Source organism: Podarcis filfolensis, assembly GCF_964270895.1.
Source record: "Podarcis filfolensis genome assembly, chromosome: 1".
NCBI lineage: Eukaryota > Metazoa > Chordata > Lepidosauria > Squamata > Lacertidae > Podarcis > Podarcis filfolensis.
In genome coordinates, this window is record NC_139604.1 from 1,600,514 (window position 1) to 1,617,862 (window position 17,349).

Below are 17,349 nucleotides of genomic sequence, written 5' to 3' on the forward strand. Positions count from 1 at the left end.
CCACCAGGCACACAGAAATGCTTGCATTGATGGGTAATCTGCTGAGTGCTACTTTGAATTCCACCCGCTTTGTTTTGCTCTAGTAACCCCATTTTCTAGATACCTTATTTTGACAGTTCTTGCAATGCCCAAGCTGCTAAATCTTTGCTGAGTTCTTTATAAAACCTCAGTTGCATTGAAAAAGGACTTTTTCTAAAACTGAGGTGCTAGATAGCTAAGCTGTAAGGTATTCAGGTGAAGCCTTTCAGGTGAAGTCAACCTCAGAATTTACAACCTCAGAGGAATGATGCAATTAATAATGGCAATATGATGCAATTATGAAATGCATTGAAGAACATAAGCTGAATGAAGGCAAGCCTTTACAGCAGTTACTCTAGTTTTAATTTAATCGTGAACCAAATTATGGACTTTATGGACGCCTTTAGCTATCTGTTACAGGAGATCTTTGTAAAAAAAAGAATGGAACACAAAGGAAAGATGAGGACTGAAATAACTTTTGAGTGAGACATATGAGAAATAGTATTTGCTGTGCTAGGGGGAAAGGTACCATTCAAACATAGGGATTTTTCTTTGCTACTGAATTCAATGTCCCCTGTTGAGAGAAATATAGGAGGGGGCTGCCCACATCATGTACTAGCATGATGCATTATGTCATTATAGTCATTATGGATACATTAGAAAGTTTTCAAGGGTACTGAAATGACAGCCCAGTTGCCAAATTGCCACGGCCTATTCTCCTTTAGCCGTACAGCATTTAAAAGGGGCCCAACTGGTCACAAAGCACTCCTTGGTTTCATTTTCTTTCTGCCACCATTAAAAGATTAAACAAAAAGCAATGGCTCCTACTGCTAATCTCTTTGTCTTCTGCAGAATAACAGGCATTCACTCTTGCATGTTTTTTGTGTTGTCGCTCTAATGGGCTAAAGTAAAATAGACATCTGTGCATACGAATCAGAATAAAACATTTGCAACAACACATGTTGCTTTACTCATTCCACATGTCAAAGAGAAATGTCATCTTATCAGTTGCAAGGGTAAAGTTCCAGAGCTTGTATCACAGAGCTGAGAAAGGTTCAGAAAAGGGCAACCAAAATGATCAAGGAGATGGAGCAAATCCCCTGCCAAGAAAGATCCAGGTGTTTTATTGTGATCTACAGGTCTGCAAGATATTCTGGGTTGTTTTTCCCCCTGTAACCTGAAATCCACCAATCAGCATCAAATGCAAACTAGTGGAAGGCAGAGACAGATGCAAAATGGTGGTGCCAATTACCTCCTGCAACCACCAGGCCATACACTATGATGCACTGCATATACAAGTGCAAATCCACATCTATGTTACTACAGATCAGAGGTTGCAACACAAAACTCTCAAACTGGTCAGCTGAACAAATGAAGGCCAACCAGTTAATTTAAACCAATAGCTTACAGGAGAGGAACACTGAAGCTGAGAGAGAAGAGATTAGCACAAAGCCAGCCACAGCAGAGAACAAGTTATTGCTGATTCCCTTCAAAAACAGCATTCAAGGACAAAGCATCAACTCTTTCCAGTCATGCTGGGATGCAGACTACCCCATCCCACCCCAAATCAAATGTGAATCATGAAAGAATCTTTTTACCAGATAATATTCAATCTACCCATGTCCTCACTTGTGTGGAAGGAAGGCATGCCTGTTTCAGGATTGTATTCCCCTGTCTACTCCCAAGACATCATAACTCCCTTCCAGCTGCCATCACAGAACTTGAGAAAAATTGCACCAAACAATTAATTCTATCTCAAGTAGTCAATAAAATTTGAAGAACACCCCCCCAAGTTGTCTAAATGTAGTTTTATCAAGTGATTTGCTTTGCTTTTAAATGCTGCCCCTACCACAATCCCCTAAAGCAAACATTCTTGTCCCACAAAAGCCACCTCACAAAAAAGGTACGTGACCCATCGACTCCCAGTACACAATAGTCCTGAGGAATATGGTATTATAGATCTCTAGGTGACTGGCAAAGGGTTAGCACAATTCCTAATTGATTAAGAGTAGCAGATTCCATTCCTCTTCTAATCTCGATACAGGGATTAATCCCCCAGCCCACAGATCCTCATATGCAGTAGCAGCCTGTATGTAACTGACTGTGTGTAGGGTTCTTTGCTGCTCATCTATGCAACACACAATGGCACTGTGTTGTTTCAGAGTTTGAAAGATAGAGCCAGAAAGTGGGCCAGAGTTCAGTGATCTTGAGGAACACTGAGTTGGTACCATATTTAGGTGGATGTTCGGTGCCTACTGAGTGCAGAGAGTTTGGCCACCAAATCCATGCAAGTTTGCTTCTTCCAGGGCAATTCTCTCTGGGCATCATAAGAGTGTGTAAATTGGAAGAAGTAGTTGCCATTGTGAAGCTAAACCACAAATAATGTGTGTGAACATGCATCGCTGGAACAGGGTATCCATTACTTACATCCATGAACTCCACATTGGCTTTGGGGCCAGTTGTCTCATTCAGGATTTTAATAGCCACAGGAATCTTCACACTCTCTCCCTCAGGAACCCAAACACCCTAAGATGTTGAAAAAGTGAAGAAAACCGTCACTCCAAATTAGCTACTTACAAAGCATTTTTCAAAAAGAAATCAACTGAACCTTGTTATTTGCCACACACCTAAGTTTATCTTAGTACTTTGAGGTAAATGATCCTTTGAGTCCAATTTACACTTTCTAACTGAAATACCTTGCAGAATACTGAGCAGCCCAATTCTGAGAACTGAACACAGCAGTTGAACACAGGATCTGGGTACTGAGTTCTAAGTCGCATGTATAATCAAAAGGCATTTTATCTTCATATTTCAGGAACCCCTTGAACACACTACCATCCTGTTGCCCTGATAGGCTGAAGGTTTCACCAGAGACACATAGTAGATGAACTAAGTCCATGAAAGACACATACCTTATACACAGTTCCAAAGGCCCCAGATCCAAGGACTTTGACACGTTTCAGCTCTGTTTCTTTCAGAATGCGGAGCTGTGCCTGGTTGGGGGCTGTGCCACTGGGGGTCAAGGGTTCCACCAGCTGCAAAATAAAATTGGTGTTTAGTGAATGCTGGATACAAAAGTGGGAAACAGTGAAAAATGACAAGTCCCTATGCTAATTTCAATGATTTGTTCCTTAAAATCAAGTTTCCATTGTAGTTTTTAATTATTTAACATAATAGGTTTCCCTCTTAATTGTTAATAAAACCTTTAAGTGGTTTCCAAAGACTATAAAATATTCATTAACAATGTTAATAAAAGTTAAATACAAGTTGTGTTTTGTTTTTTGTTTTTTAAAAATGACACTATAAATAAAATCAACAGTTAAAAATATGCTATACAGTGGTACCTCGGGTTAAGTACTTAATTCGTTCTGGAGGTCTGTACTTAACCTGAAACTGTTCTTAACCTGAAGCACCACTTTAGCTAATGGGGCCTCCTGCTGCTGCCCCACCGCCGGAGCACAATTTCTGTTCTCATCCTGAAGCAAAGTTCTTAACCTGAAGCACTATTTCTGGGTTAGTGGAGTCTGTAACCTGAAGTGTATGTAACCTGAAGCGTATGTAACCCGAGGTACCACTGTACTGGAGAATTTTGTGGAATCACAAAATGCTTTTGCGTTCTGCCTTCTCATGATGGGCACTGAATCATCAATGTTTTGTGTTTGGCATGACCCAACCAATGATAAATGCACTATGTCAAATAGTAGAGACAGAAGCATGTGTTTATGTTTTCCACTGAATAAATGGATTTGATAGGTTGTTAATTCAAGCTGGATTGATAGTGATGAGAGAGACAGAACTTGAATGTAAGACTTCATAAAATGTACAGTGATGTTCTTGAACATCAATTTTAATTGTGATATATATCACAATGTTATCTGAACCACAGGATTTAACTGAACTCAGGCTGCAACCGTATACATACTAACCTGGCAGTAAGTCTCATGGAACTCAGTGGGACTTCTGACTAGACATGTATAGAAGTGCGCCAGGGTACCAACTTGAATAAAATATTGGGGGGCAGGTAATCTGCACCCCACATACCGGTAATCACAAGTCATGGTGCACACACATCATTTGAACGGAAACGCCCATCAACTTTTGTTTTTTGGGGGGGAACGACTCCCTAAAATATTTTATGGGGGGGGGAACAAAGGGACCTTGGCTGCTATGAATTGTGCTTAGTGTTTAGTTTGCTTGTTTTTAAAGCCAGATCCCTGCAATAATCCAAGACATAATCTACACCCCATGACATTCTATGGCAAATCTTCCATTGTGTACACGCATCCTACATTAACCGACACTTCAAAAAAGAAAGGGAAGGAAGGAGGGACGGGATAAATTTGGGTTCAGTCCTAAATCCAGACCACCAAGATGAGTGGAGTTAGGATCCAGCAGATTTCCAACTGAGCCTCCCCCCCCTCCCCAGTGTTCTGTGGGAGTGGGAGGGCTTGGGCTGGATCCTAAACCCATTCAGTTTGGCCATATGAACTGGCAATCCAGCACAAATTAAGGCGACAAAAAAGTCGATGTAACTCAAATACCATTTTAAGGGCTTGTTTCCCCCATCTGCCAGGCTTAGGCCATCTCAGGCTGCAGCAGACCCACTGGTGTGGAAGAACTCTGCATTCTCAAACTTAAATGCAATCTCAGGTGTCACTTGTTGTTGCTGAGCATGTGTTTCTATCAAAATACCCATCATGACAGATTACATAAAATATTGTTTTAAAATACGTCAATCCATCAAATAAACTGTAGGTTCCCATTCCAACTTGGTGTTATCCTGATACTTATCTCTGCAAGGATTACAAAAGATTGTGTTTGTTAAGACTGCTCAAATGAATAAGCATTTCAATGTACAGGTAAGATTAAGGCCTTGGAAACATTTAGCTATCTGAATACTCTGCCCAGAATGCTCTAAGAAATTTAGCTAGTTTCTTTCTTTTCATCACTATCAAATAAGTGGTAAGTGTTGTCATCAACCATAGATAAATGGTAGGTGAAACACGGTATTTGCCAGTATGACATCATGTGCTTTTCAAAATGTTATGTTCCGGATATATTTATTTATTTATAAAACCACACATACCCCCACCTTTCAGTCTTAAAAAATGCCCCTAAGGAATCTTCAAATTATAATTGTAATTACTCAAATAAAACAATAAAAAACCAATAGCAACAGCCATCAACCTGGGCCCCTCCAGGTTACAACTTTCATCAGAACCTGGGGCTGGCTGTAGTCCAAAACATCTGGAGGACATGGGTTGGCAAAGCTGCCCAAGAACATAAACAGAAAGCCATTATAAACAGTCAGCACCTTAATATTTAATTGATCCACCACCCTTTAGTCTGCTTTAAAGATAATGTTCACTCCAAGCTTTTTTCACAAGAAAGGGGATTTTGGGGGAGGTTGGATTATTTTTCACAATTACATAGTGCTGAAGACCCTAATTTAATGCACATGCCCCCACAAATGCTCTTCCATGTGCTATGAGTTGTAATCCAACAAACCATGTGAATGGAATTCAGTCAGAAGATCGTCAATTGATTAGAACTATACAGTGTGCTTTTGATTGGAAATATATATTTCTGTAAAAATAAATGGGAAAAGACTAGCCTCTAAACACTGACAAATAGCCTGTCTTCTTTCAGGATAAGGAAAAATAATTAAGGGCTACTCTTGTTCAAATTGGGTTGAAACCACTGCAGTGTTTCAAAGTGTCTGTTTGCAAGGCTAAGTGCTCTGTGCATTGCCATTTGAGCACCATTATCATGCCTCTGTGAACATTGCGGACTACTTAATTAGTTGTATATAGACTACGCTGTGCAGGCAAAAATTATTGGGAACTGGGAATTACTTTATTAATCTAGAACAAAAACAAATAGCAAAGAACAAAGCCATAGACATAAGCCTGACACCATAATTTTTACACTCTGCTTCCCTTAATTAACTTTCAAGCAGCCAGATGTATGCCAAACACTAAAAATAGGTGTAAGAAAGAAGAAGATATACGTTATGTGTACAAATTCTGATTAAAAATATAGTAGTTACAGTATCCAAATATACTCATACTCACCTAATTAATTCTTGTTATTATTTGCTATCCTATTAAGTACATATAAATATGTTTAAAAGAACTGGTTAAATATGCAAGTTTAAAACCCTATTGGCCATCTTATAGATTGGATACTTAAGATGTTCTACACATCTGACGACATCTCCAGATTTTGAAGTTAGGATGCTGCAATATTATGCCCACTTACCTGTGGAGGGGCTCGGTCCCGTTGGATTCCAGTCTACCGGAAGCAATGTAAAGCCATCATAACTAGAAGTCATTGACAGTTTTAGCCTCCATAAAGGTATCTGATTTGTTTTTTCCCATTCCTTTCCTTTTTTTGATGAAAAGAAATCTGTCCCCTTATTTCTAGACATCCCTGTTTACAGAAGTGTACCTTTTACAAGTCTCTGATTTTAACAACAAAAAATGCTTCAAGATGCCTCTTATGTCCCTCATCACACTTGTATTCAGTGCACTTTCTTCTAGAAAAGTAAGTGCTGAAACTCACCATGAAGGCCTCCCTCGTTCTCTTAAAATGGCAATGGTGCCCACCTGAGATGTGCCATAACTGAGTTCCAGTGAGTTCCAGCTGAAAAAAGCCCTGCTTGTACTATTGTATTATTCAGCAAGATTTTAATAATGTTAACTGCAAGACAATGCAGTGTGCCACCCTTCACTACCACTGCCACCAGTGCTAGCTATGACAGCTGTGCTGCCTGGGGTACCTGGAGCTGGTTGTAAGTGCAAAATATCTAGAAGGAACCAGGTTGGCAAAAGTTGTTTGATAATGACTTCCAAGTATTTTATCCAGTTAATTTTCACTGTGTCCAAACTAATCCCATTTTTCAGGCATCAAAATTTGACTCAAAATATTTCTCTCTGTGTGCACAGACAACTATAATAGATCAGATCAGATCATCCATTCTCCTTATATTGTATAATCAGTTGCACAGTGGAGAGAATCTGAAGCCTTAGCACAATCTAGGATGTTGCAAAATGATTGCTGCATCATTAGTATTTCCTACAACACTTGCTTCGTGTAGCAAAGCAAACAGAGAAAACAACCCTTAAGGCAAGAGCAGCAGAGCCAAAATACCTTGCTCAGCTGGCAGACAGCCTCTAGAAATCAGATGGCAAATGTTCAAGGTTTGAGAGTGTGGCACTATAACCAAACTGAGTGCTTCTAGGGTTATAGAGGAAGATTAAACATAGAGGGATATTCTCTCCTATTCATTCAAAATAACACATAGAGCATCCTTAAAGCCATTTCAAAATTAGAATGCTTCAAAGCCAAACATTATGACTTCTTTAAAAATAAAAAAGCAAGACCAGTTTCTTCTGAACTGGTTACTTATGGCATGGCTATAAACCAGTCAAATCAAGGGTGGATCAATTAATAAATTTTAAGACAGAAAAAACAATAGAATTACAACTTCATCAAGGAATTTCCTTTACACTGATCTGCTATGAAATTAAAGGTTGTCTTCATCTAAGCCTAACGCTACTAAGAAATAGATTTCTGTTCCACTTGTAACTGCAAAGTAAAGCTGGATTTCTAAAGGCCAGCAGTTCAGATAAAGCAGGATCAAATCATGTTGGCAGTGTTTTGCTCATATACAGCATAGTTCTATACACTCTGAAAAACTTGTTAAACGGCTTAAAATAACCAACTGCATGTTTTGAGCTTGGACTGAAACAAGCAGTTTCTAAGCAAGAGCAATGCATCCTGGGAGCCTGCACACCTTAAATGTCAGGGGGCCTTAGGAAGAAAACTTTTATTCACAGCCCATCATTAAACAAAAAAGCTTTCAGGTAACTTCAGTAACCTCTTCTCCAGCTCCCACCAACTAGGGCTGGCAATCTGCACTTTTAAGGGTCGCATAAAACATGTATTCACCAGGTGCAACTTTTTCCACCACAGAGATGTAGTGACAAGACAAGCAGCAGCTGGCAACATTTTCTCATACTCTCATGCAGTGGACAAACATATGGAGTCAATTTTCCCCCAAATTAAATTTATCTGGTCTTCTTCAGCTTCACAGTCCTGAAATTTTGAGATGAGCACTCTTGACTGCAACCCATTTCAAGACCTATCATCATGGATACCCAATGATACCAGTCCTCAAAAATAAATATTTTTTTGTGGAAAATGGGTAAGGATAATACATGGTTTAATCTCAAACTAATTTAAGGTAGTGGGGGAGAAACTCATACTGGGGGAAATGCTGTGAATTATACTCTTCTAGGAAAAGGCATTCAGGAACTCAGTACTAACTGGGGGCCAAATTTGAAGAGGGCCCCAAGTGTTTAGGTACAATTGGAGACAGGTTTTCATTAAAAGTTCAGCAACCTGTTTGGGACAATTGTGGAGGGAATACACCCACACATACACACACTAATTCTACATAGTCAACATAATGGTATCCCATTATCAGTAGACATATTTGGATGGGAAGAATTTCATGAACAACTCTTTATAGGAGAATAAAAACAATTTGGACAAAGCTGGATAGAAATGTCTTTGTATGTATCTAGTGCTTCTTTGAGGAAGAAAGAAAAACTCTTCACCTCAGTCTCCAAGAACCTTCGCAAAGCCCTCTTTTTTTTGATGCTCTTGCGCCTCACATAAACTGCAAACGTCAAGCCCAGAATGACGATGATGAAGAGTCCTCCAATCACTCCGGCAGCTATCAGGGGCGTTCTGTGAATCAGGAGCCAACAGTTAACTGTGAGTCACAGGAGCAGGTTTGTGTGCATGCTTACAAATTAAATTTTGTGAAGTGTAAGGATTTGTGAAGTTAGTATTGCAACATTTCAAATCACACAAAAACACAGTACGATTTGTGACAAAGTTTTTTTCTTTATCACATTCTGTTCTGTTGTTGTTGTTTTTTAAGCAGGCCATCATGCATGTTTGATGGGGAAGGAGGGCCCTGTGTAGAGAGGAGGCAGACAATTACCATGTGTTTTGATGACAAATGAAAACACTGAATGGAGAAACAAAGATTCACAGTGCAAGGGCTCCTCTCTGACATTAAATGCCAATCAGAGATGCTCCACAATATTTGCACGAAGAAACTGCTACCCTAGGTAGAACCATGGGACAGGGTATTGCCAGAGGCCAGTCCAGCCCACCCATGAGGCAAGGGGCAGCAGATCTGGCCTCCAAGGAATGCATTGCCCACTGCTGCTTCTGCCACTGTGGCCGCAACAGCTATGGCATGCTCTTTGGAGGCTGGATCTGCCTCCTCCTTGGCAGCCTGCCCCTAATTCCACTGCTATAGCAGCTGCTCAGTGAACAGGAGGCACTGCAGGTCTCTCTGCACTCCTAGGGAAGAAATATCAGGGGCTACCCTCTAGAGTCTCCTGGTCTCTGCATTCACCTGGTATGATTCAGAGCAGGTCCTTTTCTTCCCCATGAGAGCCTTTGATTCCCACTTCCCCCTTTGTCCTTGACAGAGATATTCATTCACCCCTCCTTCCCTGGAGAGGGTCGCCATGTTGTGGTTCACCTTAGGTGCCAAAATGTCTTGGGCCAGCTCTGGCCAAAGGTAGTAATTCACACACAAAAATGGGTTTTCCCCACAGAAGTAAAGACCGTGCCTTGCAATTCCATGCAGCCTACTACTGTGAGCAGTTATTTTTGCAACTCGGGCATTGAGCATATTACTAGAAGTCATATCTAGTCATAAGAAGTTGAAAGTGGACTGTGCTCACACCAGATTCTCATTCCATTTGGGGACATTGATTAGTCCTGCTCAAATTGTCTGGAAAATGTTTTAAATTTGATTCTGGCAACAATACACTGACATTTTTAAGGGATAATAAACCCATCTAGTCCAGCTTCCTATGCAAAAGCAAGATCCTCTAAAGTAATAGCTTATCTTAGCTGAACCATGTTATATTGTTAGGAAGATGAATGAAAGGTCAAGAAATTAGGGATCAGTTGCAATTTCAACAATTCCTCAAAATGAATTGTGACCTATTCAATACACTTTTGTCAAATCTCTCTGAGAAAATGTCAAGGTAGGAGTCTCATGGATGCCATTTGGGTAATATTATGAGAACTGTGTTTAAGTAGCAATATTTATATAATACATTATACAAAGAAAGAGGTTTCCAATATTTATAACATTTGTCCTTGCAACCATCCTATGAGGTAGGCCACTATTTTTCCAACATCAGGTAGGCAAATGGGCTAGTTTTAGGAAAACTGCAAATCTACGCAGAAAAATTATGGCTGAGAAGCTGCACCTAGCATTTTTACCTTTGAGTTACACTCATTTGTCATTAATATTTTACATTATGCTTCTCCAAATGAAAATGAAAATTAAACACAGTTGGGTCCCATTAGTTTCAACTGAGTTTAGATATCTTTAACTTGCACCCACTGAATTTAACAAATTGATTAAATAAGCCTATCTATAAAGTGTTTTTTGCATGGGTGTGTATGTGCAAGGCCCCACAAGGACTTGTCACCTCTTCACAGTCCATCCATTTCTGTGTGAGAGGAAACTGGAGTAATGTGGTGTGTAGGGCTGTAGGGAAAAGGGGAAATCAGAGGAGCTTTGTGTGTGCAGATAAAAGACACAACGCATCAGAAGGAGAATCCTAGAACTAGTGGAAGATGACTGCTTACCACCTAATGGCAGACCTTCCAAGTGTCCCTATTTTCCAAAGAGAGTTCCAGATTTACAGACATTGTCCCGGTTTCTGATTTGATCCCAGAATGTCCCGTTTTTCCTTAGGACGTCCCTATTTTCACTGGAGAAATGTTGGAGGGTATGGTGTTATGCAACCCCCAAACCAAGGAGATAAGTTATTATACAACTTTTAGAAGACATCTGAAGGCAGCCCTGTATAGGGATTTTTTTTTTTATGTTTAATGTCTTGTTATGTTATGGGGTTTTTTTATATCTTGGAAACTGCCCAGAGTGGCTGGGGAAATCCAATCAAATGGGAGGGGTATAAACAATAAAATAATTATAATTATTATAATAATTTTCATCGGATAAATTTTGGAAGGTATGTAATGGTGAAACTTGATGTAAGGAGGTAAAAACATGCCTTTCACCCATTACATGCTGCTTCTCAATTTGGTGTCTATATGTTCTGATAAATGCTAAAGACAGATCCAAATGACTGCTGTCCTTTTTCATTTTCAAAGCAATAGCAGTGGCTGCTTCTTTGTCCCCGAGTGCACTGACAACACCTGAAATCTTTTGCACTGGGCACCAACTTACTTAATTAGCCCCTAGCCTTCTATATAGGTTGCTGGCTCTAGCATTTCCCTGACATAATATTCACCTGATGTTACAATCAATAGGTCATGTGCCTATCTGCACATGTGAAATGAACCTGAAAACACTAGAAAAAAGTTAATACTGATTGCAGAAAAATGTATTTATAAAGTGACTTTTCTTTACTTGTACAAGTGATAGAGGTCAGCAGCTGACCCATAACATATGCTCCTTCCAGTGTCACTAATAATGTTTAATGTCTTAAGATGCTGAGCAAAGTCTGTGTGGGATGAGTTAACTAGTCCAGTCTTTCCCTGGTGCATTTTTTAAATAGCCATGTTGACCTTGTGCATGAAAGGCCACAAAAAGTAACCTGACATTATGACATTTGTAAGCACAAGCTATCATAGTCTCATTATCATGGTATAATGTGCTTCTAAGCTGAATAAAATCAGGCCTATACAAGTTAAGGACAAAGACTTTCCACTTAGTTTTTAAATATACAGTAGTACTAAGGCCAACATAAGTATTACTATTTACACTGAGCAGAGAGAGTGGTCTGAGGGTATCTGATGGAGACAAACATATTCAAGGTTGGCCAACCAGAGAAATTAAAACACACTTTAAACGTTATATTTGCAGCTGTATAGCTGTGTCCCTGGTTAGCATGTTAAACAACAGCTGCTCCTATTCTAGACAGAGAGAGCAAGAGGCAAGTGAAGCCTTGCAGTTTGTAACAGGCTCTTATTCCAAGGACTAATAATTCCCAAGCTCCTGTTGTTCCCACCTCACTCCTGCACAGGCAGGAGGAGCCAACTGGGTGTGGCACTAGAAAGTAGGAAAAATAATAAATCCAGGATACTGATCTACCAGGGGCAGTGGGAGCTAGCGGTCAAGACAACATTTTGAGGTCCCAGTTATATATCTGGACTCCAGAGTGAACAAGAAAAAATGATACTAGAACCCGTGATAGGAAATAGTGGCTAAAGGACATCTGTCACTTGGGTTTAATGAATCCCTATTTCTGCCATATTACGATACTAGAAATGGAAGGAGCATAAATAAAGGCACCCAAAGAAGGTGAAGGACAAAAGTCAACCAACCAGTTTTCCAGGACAGGCGAGGCCTTTTGGGGAGATAAGGAAGCCCATATTGCAAATTTATCACAAAGCCCATTGTGGGGCTTGAGGTATCTTCCCATAGACTGACTTCCTCTGCTGCTGCCAACCACAGACACCCCTAAGGCCCTCTGTGATCACCTTGCCCATGTCTTCCTGTGAGGATTATAGGGTCCTTCCTTGGCATGGGGGACAAGGCAGCCCTAGAGAGTGCTTGCCTCACGTGTACTTTTGCAGCTGTTTAACTGTTTAAACAGGTGCATTCCAGGACCAGCCCACCCACTAGACCTCATTCGGAGGAAGGACTGTTCCTCAGACCACAGTGTAGGTGACCCAGCCCTTTAGGGACAGTGCCTCCACTTCCTGCAGCTGCAACGTGACGGCAGCACTCCTAGACCCCTAGGTTGGGAATAGCAGCTAGCTGACTGCTGGGGGCAACTGCATCCACCACCACAGAAGCAACTAGCCAGCCAGTGTAACAGCGGTGAGTAGCTTTATGGGTAAATGGATTCTGGAGGAGTTCTGAAAGGGGGTCACTGATCCGTCGCTCCTCCACATCTGGCAACTGATGCAAACACCTCACCTTGGCTCAAGGATGGGTCAGCCCTGGCTGGAAGTCAATTGCTAGAGCTAGGCAGATCTGTCCCAATATGAAGCCAGGACAGGGAATCACTTGGGAAAAAGAAAGCAGGTGCTCCGAACTCTTTGGAGGAATAATGGGGTACAATAATAATTAATAAAACAACATAATATTCCTTACTTGCTGGCATTAAGGAAGTCACGAATGGAAGACTTTAAATAAATGTTTTGACTCCTTAACTAGGAGTGATAAACAGTGAGCTGGCACTTATCTAGAAGAGATCAAGAGTGTACGTATGCAATATTTTCCTTTCCTCTGTAACATCTGCTATTCAGTCCTGTACAGGCACACACACCAAATCAAGATGAAAGTTCAAAGTTAATATTGCAAATGTACATGAGGTGGCTCAACAGGGGAGCATGTATCAACTTTCTAGCCATTTCAAAACATCAAAAACATCTACTGTCCCTATGGTACTGTCAGAATCAGGATTTGGAGCTTAATTACTTATATATGTTATTACTAAGTGTTTTAAGGTGTAGAGTAGAGAACAGGAAGAGACACTGTGAAGGAAAGCCAGGGGAGAGAACATCTGTTATCCTATCTTCTTTATTAAAATAGGTAATATAATATGTGAGTAGGCTGAGCATTGAAGCCCTTGTTGCTACAGAATTTATGAAAATAAATTAGTAATCTTTATTCGTGTTTCTACATAGGTTCCTATGAACATACCTAAGTCACGCTTTCATAAAACTCCTTCTGCAAAGGAAGTTTTAATTATGTTGTATACTGCCTAGGTATCTGATTCACACAGATTTTATCAGTCCCTGTTTGAACTTGAGCATCTTTTACATCAGTCAGCTAATGACACAGAGAGGCATTGAGTTGGACCATGTAATGAGGTGTATGCAGAGAGTTCTATGTGCCTTAACAAGGTGCCTTCTCAGTCCCTCCCTCCCCCTGTCCTCCGGTAATACTGCACCCACAATTAGACGACTTTAAAATGCCTTACCCATCACTAAATATAAAAACATACAGACTAAGAAAGCACAAAGACAACCGCATCTTCCCATGTCTCCCCATAACAAATTAAGGTGACCTTTGTGCTTTCTTAGTCTCAGTGTTATAGTTGTTAGCCAGTCTAAGACATTTTGAATACTTCTGAATGTCTGAATGTCACAAAACCCAGAAGCATTGCTGCTTTGTTTTTGTTTTGTTTTGTTTTTTTGCTGCTGCTGCTGGGAGATATATATGGGTAGTATCCAACCAACATGTCCCATCAGCACTAAGATTTCTGCACAATGGGACTTTCATCCCTGTACGCCCCCTATGCACACCCTTCAACCTCCCCAAATCTGCTCCAGAGGGTTGGGGGGACCCCTAGAACAGATTTGGGGAGTGCAGGGGGAGATCCCACCATGCAAGCAGAAATCCTTGTGCTGACGGCATGCATTACTCAATATTGCTCTAGATACAACCCTTTCTTGAAGCCTCATGCAATAATGTTATTGAAGATTCCCCTCATTGCATTTGAATATGTTTTGTGCTTTAATAAATCTGAGCACCTCTAAGAGTTTGCTTTACATAACTGTTTATTCAATCTCCCTCTTTTGTGGATTTATTCACGGCGGAACTTCCCCCAAGCAAATTAAAAGGTCACCAGAATCTTCTGGGAAGTAACTGGGGGGGGGGTGCTGCTGTTCACCTGTCCTCTGCTCAGTCTCATCCTTTGTGCTTACCAGAAGGTGAGTGGAGAGGGAAAGTGGCAGTGAGGTTGGTGCAGTGCAAATGCACCAGCAGAACCTTTGTCGCCTTCTTACAGGGGTACTGGCTGCAGCGATAACTTTTTTGGCCCGGAAATGGAAGACACTACAGCTCTTGTTGCAGTACAAGAATATGTGGACTCTGGCTACTGTAGAGAAAATAACTCAAAATATCACACATTTCTAAGGGTAAGGAAGAACCGAACATCTCTACGCCATTTGGTAGGATGCCATTTCTTATGTGTCCAATTCTGATATACAAAACTCTCTTCCCCACTTGCTGCTTGAAAAAAAATATTATCTGCCTATTTAGTGAGAAAATGCAACCTCTGAACTGCTCCTGTGTTTGGAAACTGGTGCTTTCTTTTTGTTCGCCTGTACCTATGACTTAGCATTAATAAAGAAAACTTAATTTCCAAAAAGTGGGAAGGACGTGAACATTCAGTGGACATTCTGTGGGTTGAGGAAACTGTAGCACAAATAATCAGGAAAAGTTAACATAAGAAGAACTTTCACAAGCACTCTTCTTCAGTGTGTGACTGATTTCACTAAAAGAATTAATGCTGTTTTTAAAATATGCCAAGTCAGGTCCTGTCTAATATAGATTGATTTAACTGTGACGGGAAAACATCTAAATCCACTAGATTGGACTCTCAGGTGAAACAGGTTCAACCTAAGCAAAAGAAGAGCTCTCTTTATACACTTGCTGCATATTTTCAATTTTCTACCCCCTCCACAAAAAAATGAATATTTTCTTCTTCTTGGATCGAAACAGTCTAGTGACTGTCAAGCCAAAAGGGGTGATTTGCAACTTGCGCCCTTACCTCTTCTTTAGAGAGTCTTTCCCTCCATGAAGCTTCTCTGTTAAACCCTGCAAATTTGGGTTAGGCTGTACTAGGCACGCTTCACTTTACCAAGTTGTATGTGGTTCTCTCCATGTTTATTTTTGTGCATTAAATGGAAAATGTGCTTTTTACAAATGTAAGCACGTATCACACTGAGCAGAAACATATTATGCACCAAGAGGTCAGTTTGCTCTGGTGACATCCATTCTAGGTTCTTGGCAGTAGTTCAGATGTGGTCAGCATTTAGCAGGTGGCATAAATAGCTGTGTATAATTAACCTGATAGTTTCTTCCACTGATATTTAATTGGGGCACTGAATCAAGAACATGCTATGGGCAGCAATATTGATGGAAGAGAAATGGCCATGGCATCCTACAAAAACTTAGCTGTTCCACCTCTAACAGAATCGATAACTACTCACAGCTTTCATACAAAACTTGTCATGGTTGAGGCTACATTGTGCATTGCCAAACAGCATATTGTGTTTCAAAGTATTTTTTTAGTGGGGGCTGATGAGGCATGCTGGATGATTGGGGGACCATCCAGGAGCCTCTCTGCCTGTATTTCAGGAAAAGAAAATACTGGTGTTTCTTTCAATGAATGCGTAAAATGTTCAAGAAAATTAATCATAGATCCAGGCATTGAAAATACATTCAGTCATATCTAAATTCAAGGGCATGTTCAGTAAATGCTGCAAATGCCAACATGTTTTCACATTCATGCCACAGCAAGGCCAGATTAACAAAGGAGGATATGGTAGGCAAGCGGGCATGTTATTTTGTGGGCTCTCACCACCAAAGATTCAGAGCATGGCAGAGGTCAAACGTTTGAATGGGAAGAAATCTGAAAGTACATAGGAAGAAAAGATGGCAAACAACAGTATGTTTCACATGCCACAGATTAATGTACATGGCAGTAGCAAGATGTACTTAGGATGAAGAGAGATTCAGCATTTTAAATGCGGTTGAAGTGGTTTGAACACAGAGATGCTGCACTTGTCTCCATGATGGCAAATGCGCATCCATACCACTTTCCCCATATGTAATGTGTGATGTCAGCCTTTGCCCAGGCTCAGACCACACAGGTTGAATACTGAATGCCATTCCAATGCCTGGGGCAAGATGCCACTCAGCCGATCCTAAGAAGAGTTTGGATTTAATATCCTGCTTTAACCCTACCCTAAGGAGTCTCAAAGCGGCTAACAATCTCCTTTCCCTTCCTCCCCCACAACAAACCCTCTGTGAGGTGAGTGGGGCTGAGAGACTTCAGAGAAGTGTGACTGGCCCAAGGTCACTCAGCAGCTGCATGTGGAGGAGCGGAGACGCGAACCCGGTTCCCCAGATTGCAAGACTACCGCTCCTAACCACTACACCACCCTGGCTCTAAATTAACTGCCCAGGGTCTCCATAAACCATAATCTGGTTTTGTAATACTTGTGACATTAGTATTCTAGTAAACTGCCCCCGAATCGGATCAGTATTTATACTTGTACTCAAGCTGCTTCTAAATATGCAAACCTTCACTTTCTGAAGTGTATGAGGGAACAAACTTCTCATAGGCTCATAAATATCAAGGAGAATTCAAGGTAGCTGCAGAACAAAACAAAAAAAAGTATACAGTATTTATTCCTGGGCCTGCCTTGATGCTACTTTGGGAGTTATCACTATTATATTACAAGAGCCGTATTCTGTCTGTGTAAATGCCCTACACAAGTTATAGCATGATTATC

General features: G+C 40.7%; 1 protein-coding gene across 5 annotated transcripts in view; it reads right to left on the reverse strand.

The window, feature by feature from the left end:
* The window catches only part of ERBB4 (erb-b2 receptor tyrosine kinase 4), a 799,874-nt gene that overhangs the window by 137,053 nt on the left and 645,472 nt on the right, over positions 1 to 17,349 (reverse strand). For all 5 annotated transcript variants that reach the window (XM_083626464.1, XM_083626462.1, XM_083626465.1 and 2 more), the window contains 3 exons: positions 8,643 to 8,775; positions 2,931 to 3,053; positions 2,446 to 2,544 (listed from right to left, as the gene is read on the reverse strand). In XM_083626464.1, coding sequence (XP_083482590.1) covers positions 2,446 to 2,544; positions 2,931 to 3,053; positions 8,643 to 8,775 — 355 coding nt within the window. The remainder of the gene's footprint in view (positions 1 to 2,445; positions 2,545 to 2,930; positions 3,054 to 8,642; positions 8,776 to 17,349) is intronic.